The sequence below is a fragment of the Zerene cesonia genome, chromosome 20 (genome assembly GCF_012273895.1).
Source record: "Zerene cesonia ecotype Mississippi chromosome 20, Zerene_cesonia_1.1, whole genome shotgun sequence".
In the NCBI taxonomy this organism is placed as follows: Eukaryota; Metazoa; Arthropoda; class Insecta; order Lepidoptera; family Pieridae; genus Zerene; species Zerene cesonia.
The window spans coordinates 2,024,864-2,036,538 of NC_052121.1; the positions used below are offsets into that span (position 1 = coordinate 2,024,864).

The window sequence follows — 11,675 nt, forward strand, 5'->3', positions numbered from 1 at the left end:
ATATACATATACATATATATATATTATAATTATTATTAACAAAATACTAAACCTTCAAATTGTAAGAACTACACCAAACCAGTGAAAAATTAAATATACTATTAGCCTCATTTTTCTTGTCGGTTAAAAGCATAGTAATTTGCAAATGTTTATTTTTATTTTATACGGATTTTAAATGAATTTGCCACAAACAATTCACTGCTACGTTATATCTCTTTTTTTCTATTTAAAATGTGCGTTATCTATTGATATAAGTATATATTAATAGAACGATAATCATATTCTAAAAGCATTTTACGTTTTGGTAGAATTTGATTTTTAATTAAAAATTCTTCGATTATAATTTATTTCTTTTATCACTCGTAATGAATGTTAGATGTTGTTATTTAAAAATAATTAATCTATTACAGTAAATGTGATACATTTAATATTATACTTATCATATGTAATTCACTTTGTCACAATCGTCTTGTTAAATTTATTTTTATTGGCTTATTGTTTTGTTACAAAGTAATTATGAATAGGTACTGCAATATTAATAGAAGTAGCGAATTTATGTATTTAAGAAAAAAAAAGAATACCGCGAAAATTGGTTCGTGTGTATAAGCGTAATTTTGTTGAGTTTTGAATGAACTACTCCTAAATTAGAGTGTTCTCGATGTTTTCCTTCGCCGTTTGAGCAGTGATGATTTATTCAAATTTAAAAAAATTATTCCCGAACCCCAACTTATCGATTTTTAAGAGAACCTCGGTTCTCACCACTGAGCCACCACTGCTTACTTACTTTACAGAATATTAACGTCCATCCCGGACGTTAATATAATAGGGTACCAAATTTCTGGTTCAGGTTCAGGTTCTTTGATGTACCACATTTTTTATTTATATGCAATTTAGCCACGTGTTACTAAGTTTTAAAGTGATGTACCGTTTCCCTAGAAGGGTATGGGGCAGATGATATTCATCTGTTTCACTGATCGATTCTCTTTATGGACAAGCAGGTGATCTGCCTTCTGTGTCGCGCCAGCTCGGTCTGGCACGACACAGATGACAGGCAGGCAGGCACATTTTTTTTGTGCGTCCCCACCGGGATTCGAACCAAAGACCCCTCGGTTCTAGGCTCACGCGATAACCAATGTACCACGGAGGCGGTCAAAGGCGGCTCCTAGGTTTTAGTGATAATTATTTCAAGCTTATAAGAATATAGATTGCTAGGAAGTCGTTAATTGATAACACTGTTTGAATGTTAAGTAATACTGAGTCAACCTTATATTTATCCAATACAGTATGTTTAGATTCTTGTATATAAATGGAGTATTGTTTTATCAAGCCATTGTTATGTTTTTAGTGCGTCGGGCTGTTTATTATGTGTTATTATAAAATTTTGATGAAAAATAAATCTATTTTGTTGCTGTAGTCTGTTAAATTTTTAAAAGTTGTCCGGATATCAAGGATGCTGTTTTACTCCAGGGGAGCCTTTAATCAGGTTAAAAAGTAATCTATCACCCAAGTCAGCTAATACACTGTCTGTATACCAAATTTCATGAAAATCCGTTCAGTAGTTACAGCGTGATTGACGGACAAACATCCAAACAAACAAACTTTCACATTTATAATATAAGTGTGATAATCGTAAGGAGGTATTTAAATCATCTTACCTCTGAGCCACCGTAAGAGGAAGTGGTCATTGTGCTCGGGTTTCAATACATCTTTAACGCTACGACGAAACTGTAATTAAAAAAAAATACAACTTAATCACTTCAATTCGTTTTATAGTATTATATGAACAATGTTCTAGCTATATTATTATCTGTGGTAAAGGCTATCATTAAAGGTTTTTATGCGCCTCACGCTGTCTTTAATTGTAATTACAAGAAAAAAACATTATAGTGCACGACGTCGTAATTTTTTTGAAATAGGTACTTATTTGTGTATTTATTTATATTATTTCATTACCTATTCCAAATGCATACATAAAATAAATAACATTTCCTTCCAAATGATCACTAAGTGTATAAGAAAAAATGTATTTGCATGAATAAATTGTTATAAACTTGAAAGTTGTAGAACGATGGTCAAAATATGTATTTTGAATTATTTATTTATTTTATTTGAATATATTTAAATTGCAACCAATTAAATATATGTACGAAAATGTAGTTATTATAATTTAAGTGGTATAAATCTAGTGGTATTTGTGGTGTAAACAGATAAAAAATGAAATTAAAATCTTTGACAGTGTTGTGTTATTAATCTGTTACATGGAGTGGAATTTAAATATAATTCTGTAGTTACCCAGCAACCGTATTGATCAAGCAAAAACTGCGTTTCGAAATAAGTTTATTTTCAATCACAATCGGATTTGAATATAGTGTTTAGACATTTTTATTGCTTATTTATTTAAAACACAATGGAGGGTGATAATGTATCTACATTTAGTGCTGACGGTGGACAGGATACTGTTGGTCTTCCGCGTATTGTCATGGTCACAGAAGGTTCCGACACCTCAGCGTCATCACCATCGTCCACATCGTCTTCTGAGGACAACTGGGCTGATCTGATCAAGTCTTCCGAGATTCCACCGGAATACTGGCATATACAAAAGCTCGTAAAATACATGAAAGCAGGTAATCAAACAGCTACTATGGTAGCACTATCGTGCCTCAAAGACCATGACTTAACAATAGAAGTGAACCAGCGAGCCATTCAAGAAATCGGCGGACTAGAGTTATTAGTGAATCTTCTGGAAACAAGAGACTTGTGTTGCATCTTGGGCGGCTTGGCTGTTTTAAAAGACATAACACCGAATATGGAAATCAGGAAGAAAGTCACTGATCTTGGCGCGATACCCTTACTCGTGGGACTTTTGTCTGATCCGGCGAGAGATGTACAAATATTGGCTGCAGAAACTATAGCTAATTTGGGAAGGATTCGAAAGAGCCGAAAGTTTTGCAGAAAACACGGCGGGCTACCGAAGTTGATTGACTTGTTGGATATAAAAGAGAAGTAAGTATCTATAAATCTTATTTCAATTGATTGTAAAATATTTCCCTTCACTAATATGATAATCTAATGGCGTATGTTAAGGACGATTCAAACAATCACTTGTGCTATATTTACGTTCTAATTCTTGAAGCGCGACAAATGATGGCATGGTTATACAACCATGAATAATAACCATTACAGGTACCTAGTTACACCAAGAGACCAACTCAATCAAGACGAGTTGCAGTTTCTCGATATCGCGAGGGCCGGTGCTAAGGCCCTTTGGTCGATGTCATCCTCGCAAAGAAACAGGGAGGCTATGAGAAAGTACGGAATGATACCGCTGATAGGGCGGATGCTGAAAACCATTCATTTGGATGTGGCAGTACCGGCGGTTGGTTTGCTGCAAATGTGTGCGAATGAGACCTCCTTCCAACTCGCCATACAGACCGAGAAGATGGTCAATGATCTCATTACACATTTAGGGAATGAAGATAAGGATTTGAAGGTTAGTTAATGCATAGTATGTAGGCCACATATTTAGGATAAATAACTTAATGATTGCTGAATATAAGATTTTGTTAATGAAAATTATGCCAATATAGACCTCATAATTTTAACTAACATATATGGAACATTAAAAATATCTATGCAACGTAATAATCTCAATGTTAAATTGCATAAAAAAGTGAAGTCGATGCATTTGAATACATGTTGTGCGAATAAATGGTTGATTTCTTCTACTTATTTTTAATCCTCTGCGAAAACGCTTTAACGATACAAAACAAAAGTTTTAATTCATCATTCATTACAATGACAACGACAAAAAGAAAAAAAGCAAAGAATTTGAGTCAGAATATCGATTAATAACACAGAATTTATCGGGGTTTTATGCACGAGTTGATTTTAATTGATGATGAAGAGATCTTTATACAATATAATTATTATTTTTCCCTTAAAGACCTACTGTAGTTTGGCGATTTATAAATGTGCAAGTGATTCAATAACAAGGGACATGATTCGGGAGGCCGGTGGCTTAGAACTGTTGGTTGAAGCCGCCCAGGATAGCACAAACAGAGCCAATAAGCCTCTTATGGCGGCCGTCACTGGCGCTCTCTGGAAATGCGCTAACAGCGACGCGAGTGTAAAGAGACTGGACACTTTGGGAGCTGTTCCAATACTAGTCAGGCTATTAGATGATGAAAATGATGGAGTATTGACGAATGTCGCTGGGGCACTCGCAGAGTGTGCTAAGTACCCACCGAATCGTGGAAAAATTAGATCCTCTGGTGGAACACCTATGTTGAGTAAGTAGTTTTAAAATTATCATTTGGTCTTGATATGATTTTTTTTTATTTTCTGTGGTTACGAAGCAGAACACATTAAAGCAGTTTATTACCGAGTAAACACAACACAAAGATTTCACAGTTACTAGAAACTCCTTATCTATTAGTGGGTAATTTTGATGAATTATTATGTATTAAATTTTCCAGTACATCATCTGAATAATACATACAAACCGCTGTTAGAGAACGTTCCATTGGTGCTAATGGAGTGTGCAAAGGACATAAGTTGCATGAATGAAATTGACGAACTAGATGGCGTCCGGCTGATATGGTCTTTACTTAAGAACGACTCGAAAAAAGTTCAAACTAATGCTGCTCTAGCACTGAGCCCATGCGTCCAAAACGCGGCTGACTCCGGAGAAATGGTGAGATCGTTCGTCGGGGCCCTGGAGCTGACGGTGGATCTATTAGATTCGGATGATCATAATGTACTGTCAGCCGTTTGCGCAGCAATCGCGACGATTGCGAAAGACCACGAAAACTTGGCGGTCATATCTGACCACGGAGTCGTAGCGAAACTTTCCAAGTTAGGTAAGTGTGAAACGTTTTGTATTTATTGTTATGGTCACGAACTGTAAGTGTTTAAAGTGTACAATAATAGATGTACGCAACGATTTTATGCGAAGCTAATATTACGCCGAGCGTTATGACTTATAATGAAGCTCTTAACTTTAATCATTGTGCAAAATACAGAAAAACGGGGTTAAAAATTTCATAATACAATAAGGAATAAAAATTACTGAGACCAATTTTTAATTATAAGCGGTATTGTGTAGTAATACACTGTAAACTTTTGGTGTTTGTAATTTGGGTGGTAATAAAAAAAGATTAAATGTATGCAAAATCAATTTGAAACATTAATTAATTTTGACAAAAAATTGCGAGTCTGACATGTGGCAATGACATCGCTGGCAAGTTTGTTCACATTGCCACTATCAATAATGAGCAGTATGTTTCAGAAGTCGAAAGTTCCAATATTAAGTTTGTAAAGATATAAAAATTATAAAAATGTATTGATATTTGTTACTCCGGATCAGTATAAAATTTGGTACAGAGATAGATTACAGCGACCTCTTAGGCAGGTAACACGTGAGTGAAACCGCGGGCTCCAGTTAGAAATAAAATATAGTAGATTCGAGTGATTAAGACAGCATAAGTCATCACATTGACCCCTGAAATCAACTCATTTTCCTCATGGTATTTGTTCCTCGTGTGTATTTTACATTGACTATATACGTTTAAAATGAATTTACACAACAACTTTTAGCTATGTAAATTGTTCAGCAACAAAAACAGATCTTTGTTGACCTCGCAATCCTTGCTCAGGTTTAACGTATTGACAATTTTTTGCCAATCCTACACATTGAGCCTTGTTCTGTAATAGATTATTTTTTATGTAATCTCCTGTTCGTTCTAGAGACTTCGTTCGCTGGAAATAGTCGTATAAAAGAGAATGATTCCAATCCTTTGTATACTACTTTCATTTGTTAAAAAGGAAATTAACAAATCGTGATCCTTCTGCAAGCTAAGGTTTCATATGGCCATCATATGGATAATTTTACAATTAACCTCTGTGACCGTTTCAGTAAGCACAACAGATGACCACCTCCGCGCCAACTTGGGTGTTGCCATCGCTTACTGCTGCGACTGGGCGCAGAACCGTCAGGAGTTTGGTAAACGCGGCGCCATCACTCCCCTTGTTAATTATATGACGTCACGCGACCCGAATGTACATCGAGCTACCGCTTTGGCGCTTTACCACCTCTCCTTCTACTCTATCAATTGTGTTACCATGCATGCAGTAAGTCTTTATAAATAATAATGCATATGTATTACTAATAAGATACAAATATGTCACTGCAATGTATCTTTTAACGACAAAATTGATAAAAAAAAACAGATAATAAATGCAACAATTTTTTTCAATAAAGTTCACGCGGAATAGTCTAATAAATAAATTGACACTTGATTAGGTTAAATGTGACAATATACTAAGTATTTCCATGAAACTTATCTACACATACACTAATTCTCACTGTTAAATTTGTTTTTTGTTAGTTTAAAGCGAAGTAATGGCCTGTCATTAGTCATACATGCCTTTACCAGTTTCATAGAATATTGACGGTCGCGAGGTCACAAGCCAAAGTAAATAAACTCTAACCGTAAAAGATTGAGACAAATTAAATAAGCAGTATTATTTTCTTAGCTTATAGAAGACAGCGTCCTGCGTCCTTGTTTTAAACAAACTTTTGTGCATATTTGTTATCATAATGCACGTACTATAAATTATAGGCGTTTATTAACAATGCATTTAGACAAGGTCATCAATGATTCTCCATGTTTATGATAAAAAGTGTGGGGAAGTTTCTGCATGTATGGGCTGTTTTTCGTGACTTTGTTTGCGTTGAAGAGAAATGGAAATTGCTACATAGCTCTCAGATATAATAAAGTAGCTTTCTTCTGTTTCTAATCGAGAGATAATTTCGACTATCAATGCCGGCAAGTTTGAAGCATTGTTCTTGCTAGCGTATAAATTTATCTATGAGTTTAATAAAAAATGCGAATACAGCATTCAATGGAATTAGTTATGATGTAGATACGTCTGTTGTGATGATTCAAAAGCGCTGAATAGCGCTTAAAAATGTTTGAGTTTGAGTGAAATTAATTTGATATGATATTATGAATACCAATACAGTGACATATGTTATTTTAGCCTGGTATTTTTATAATTAAATAAAACGTGATACAATTAAAAATCAAGCTTTTATTATCAAAAATAAATCAATATACTAAAACGAGAACTAGACATATTATTATTATAATATACTAACAAGGTACCTAAATATACTTTTTAACATCTATTTTGCCTTCCAGGCTGGCGTCGTACAGTTTCTCTTAGAGACAATAGGGTCCAAGGATCCGATTTTACAAGAAGCGTCCGCAGGTTGTCTCTGCAACATTCGCAAATTAGCTCTTGCTACGGAAAAAATCAAGCTCAAACAATAGCGATTATTAATTGGTTTTACCACGATACAGGTGGTGTAATAAAAATTTAATTCTCGACTTCAATTTGTTTTTTTTCGGTTGGCAATACTAAAAGCTAAACTAAAGGAAAAATAGCCGTAAAGTGGACTTTTTGATACGAAATTATGCGTGTGTTTGATCGTATTGTTTTATGGGTTTATTAGTAATTTTTTGAGTCTTAAGTTAATAAAATGAATGCAAATTATGTTAAATACATCCGATCGAGCATGATGACTGGGGGCTGGAGTGCAACTAACTCTCTCCCCACTTAAATAGAATAAAAAAGTATATAGGTATACTCTACTGCTTCCCTCAAGGGGAAGGGGACTCTGTGGGGTAGTCTTGCCTACGCGGGCGAAGCTGTGGGCGGAAAACTAGTTTTTTTATATGGGCCATAAGTTGTTTGAAATTATTCAATAAAGTAATATGGTTAATGAGTAATAACCTTGAAGTGATTGTTTTAATTAGATATAACTTATTTATCGTTCGTCATCAAGCAATTCATCACGTTATGTGTTTGTTTTTACAACGAGAACAGAATAATAAAAATAAAAAAAATATAATATGTATAGTGTATATGTATACTATTTAATTTTTATGTACCTGGTGTCCTTGACACCAGAAAGCAATGGACAACCAATAAAAACGAGTATTTTATGTATTATTTAATTAATTATGAAAAACTTACATCACATAAAGGAAGGACGATATTAATTTTTTTTACGTTTAGTTTAAAAGGAACGTAATGTTTATAATAGACTAGCGGTCCGCTCCGGCTTCGCCCGTGGTAAATATAGCCTTCCTCAATAAATGGGCTATCTAACAAAGAAATAATTTTTCAAATCGGACCAGTAGTTCCTGAGATTAGCGCGTTCAAACAAACAATTTATAATATTAGTATAGATATAACGTGCGTGACCCAGTTTTTTTTCATTTATTTGAGACAAAATCGATAGCAACTATCTATATATTTCTACTAGCTCTTCGCCCCGACTTTATCCGCACATATAAAGCCTATGTCACTCTAAAGTTGCAGCTTTCTAATAGTGAAAGAATTGTTGAAATCGCTTTAGCAGTTCCATTACAAACATACATCGCTTTATAATATAAATCACGCTCAATGTTTTTCGTGATTGTTAGAAATATTGACATTTCCTCTATTCAAATAACCCATGCGAAACACAAAATAAATACAAAAGTTTGTGAGAATGTATCACTACATAGTATAAAGTAAAGTCGCTTCCCGCGTCTGTCTATATGTATGTATGCTTAGATCTTTTAAATTACACAACTGATTTTGATGGTTTTTTTTTTAATAAATAGTGTGATTCAAAAGGAAGCTTTATTTGTATAATAATATTTAATAAGCTGCTCGGAAATTAACGCGTGCGAAGCCGTGGGCAAAAGCTAGTGGAGGTATATATTTGTTACTCTTTCACGCGAAAACCATTGAACGGATTTTGATAATACTTGGCAGTGATGTAGTTTATGTCCCTGAATAATACATAAGCTATAGAAATACACGCGGTTTCGTTCGGAGAATTATACAAATTTACAATACGCATAAAAGCAATCGTTTATTTTTTAAATTACTCCTTTTAAAATATCGAAACAAATCTTCTATCTATTTATACTATAATAAAAATGGTTGAGCTCAAATTCTATACATTGAAGACATTTTTTGGGAGTTATATACCCCATATAATATTATTGTAGATACTGAAGTATAAAATGCTATTTAAAAATTTTTTGTCTGTCTGTCTGTACCTCGAATGAGAATAACGCAAATACTACTGAACGGATTTTGATGAAACTTGGTATGGTTATAGCACCTACTCCGGGGAAGTATCTTATTTACTTTTCATCCCGGAAATCGATACGGTGTCTGAGGGGAGAGGGGTGAAAGTCAATCTAAGTATCTATTGACAAACGCGAACGGAGTCGCGGGTACAGCTAGTGTAAAAATTTTCATAAAGTAATTACATATGTTATTGCAAGCGGAATACGATGCCCACTTTACTTGCGCAAGCGCTGCGCGGGCCTTGACCTTGCCCACAGTTTTGTAATCGGCCCATAATCATATAATGTAAACAGAATTTACTCTTGCTATCATTTGTTTGTTAAGCATCTTTGTTTATGTGACGAAATTGTAACTTTAAACTTGTTATTTTAGTGCATTTAATATGTTTTAAATATTTTTCTTGGATAGAGCGAATAAATTGCGAATGTTGTTGAGTGTTGCTAATGGTACATGATTTTATCCAGATTAATATGAATGCTTAAATTTGCATGAAATTGAAGGAAAGTAATAACTATAATTAACATATTCAAAATATTCCTATATGTAATTTAAAAACATGTTTTAAAGTTTTTAGTATATTTTTTATGAAGGTTAATAAAATAAATTTTACAAAATTAACGACACACGACAGTGGAATTTTTATTTATTGTCAATAAAACGGTAAGGGTACTTTCATATGAAAAAACACAAAGCAAAACTGTAAATAATATAATGCTCTAAATAAATATGAATGAATCGCCAAATGTAATGCGTAAGTCGAGAACGGTTCGACCAATTCGGATATAATTTTTCTATCGTTTTTGTTAAGGCATAAGAAAGGATTTTATGGTGAAAAAAACGTAGCAGGAGAGGTAGTTAGGAGTAGTTGTATATTATAATTGTATGTAAATGATCTTGAAAAATTAAAGAACTTTTTATATTCTCGGTTTCTTATTGGGAAGTATCTTTATAGTCGATTTAAGAAAAAAAAACATCGTCTCTTAGAATCGCATAATATTGTTAGTATGTATGCTTTTAGTTCTCCGTACGTTTAATAAAGAAAAAAATAACGGAACCTTTATAGGATGTCTGTACGTCTGTCTATCAAGACAAGCGATGGCTTAAAATGTCGAGCTAAAATTAATGAGAAATACTTGAATCTATTTTGTTTTAAAGGCTTATAACGTTTTAAAACAATTTATAACTATAATCGCTACAGTATAAACAGAGTTACTCCGTCCGTCAGTCACGGTAATACTATTTACCCTGCAGTCCACATAATATATTTTTAATTACGGTATTTTATTACTAAAAAACAGTGATGGCTCAGTGGTGAGAACCTCGGACTTCAAAATCGATAAGTCGGGGTTCGAGACCGGGCGAGCGTGTAGTAAATAAATTGATTTTTCAATTTATCTGCACATGTAGATAACATCACCACTGCTTAAAACGGTGAAGGAAAACATCGTGAGGAAACTGGCCTGTCCAGGAATCAAAAGTTCGACGACATATGACATCTGCCAACCCGCACTTGGCCAGCGTGGTGGATTATGGTAGCATACATATAGACCTTCATCTTGAATCAGTCTATCTATTAAACAAAACCCCATCAAAATCCGTTGCGTAGTTTTAAATATTTAAGCATAAATAGGGACAGGGAAAACCACTTAGTTTTATACTATGTAGTGATAAAGCATCACCTTCTTCATTAAAAAATCTAATGCTCAATATGACTACATATACTTTTAGAATAATAACTTATTTATGTAACTCATACACCAAAAAGGCTCATTAAATTATTACATTTAGGCAGATGAAACGTACCGTAACTAAGCATCCTTTACAATCTCGACGTCTTTCTCTCTGAAGTACAATCATGTGGCTATTAACACTGAGGTAATTCAAGTAATTAGGAACTAAGTACGGCACAAAAATTTCATAATTCTGTTAAGAAACGTCGCTATAACGCGAGATTACCAACAATCTTACAAAACGCAGCAGTTATACTATGAATATACAGTATACTATTCTAGCAAGTTGCACCGTATCGTAATATTGGTAAAATCCTCTAATAATGAAATGAAATGAATTATGAAATGAATGAAATGAAATGAAATATTCTTTATTGCACACTCAACAAACAATTAAATTAATAAAAAAAAAAAGGAAATATTGTGCAAAGGGCGGCTTTATTGCTCAATAGCAATTTCTTCCAAGCAAAATAATCTTGTATGAAGGGAATTATCTGGAAGGTATACATGCATTTTAACTAACTGAGGCACTCGGTTCCAGTATTTAGAACTAATTCTTTAATTTTCCATTTTAACTTATTATTATATCGGAAAAGGTTTTTATAAAATATAGTACTGCTATATATGAAAAAAGTTATGGTTACTAATAATGAAATAAATTACATAAAAATATCAAATTCCTTTCGCCATAACGTCTCGTTTCCTACATTCTGACCTATTAGACCGGGAGATGGTGACACAAATTACTAGGTCATTTGTACCAGTATGGCGGTTCTTCAGTGGTCTAATTAC

At 33.7% G+C, this 11,675-nt stretch overlaps 2 protein-coding genes across 2 annotated transcripts in view; one reads left to right on the forward strand and one right to left on the reverse strand.

Moving 5' to 3' along the window:
- Positions 1-11,675, reverse strand: part of LOC119835205 (SEC14-like protein 2) — a 38,581-nt gene that overhangs the window by 9,552 nt on the left and 17,354 nt on the right. Inside the window, exon 2 of the mRNA XM_038359904.1 lies at positions 1,656-1,725. Within this exon, the coding sequence (XP_038215832.1) occupies positions 1,656-1,725 (70 nt within the window). The remainder of the gene's footprint in view (positions 1-1,655; positions 1,726-11,675) is intronic.
- LOC119835204 (armadillo repeat-containing protein gudu) lies at positions 2,417-7,334 on the forward strand. The gene is made up of 6 exons (XM_038359903.1): positions 2,417-3,003; positions 3,184-3,490; positions 3,944-4,289; positions 4,476-4,859; positions 5,915-6,129; positions 7,203-7,334. The coding sequence occupies exons 1-6, from the start codon at positions 2,480-2,482 to the stop codon at positions 7,332-7,334; spliced, it is 1,908 nt and encodes a 635-aa protein (XP_038215831.1). The 5' UTR covers positions 2,417-2,479.

Coding starts and splice junctions, on each gene's coding strand:
- LOC119835204 (XM_038359903.1), top strand. CDS start 2,480: ATGGTCACAGAAGGTTCCGACACCTCAGCGTCATCACCATCGTCCACA. Junction 3,004..3,183: donor TTGTTGGATATAAAAGAGAA/GTAAGTATCTAT, acceptor TAACCATTACAG/GTACCTAGTTACACCAAGAG. Junction 4,290..4,475: donor TGGTGGAACACCTATGTTGA/GTAAGTAGTTTT, acceptor TAAATTTTCCAG/TACATCATCTGAATAATACA.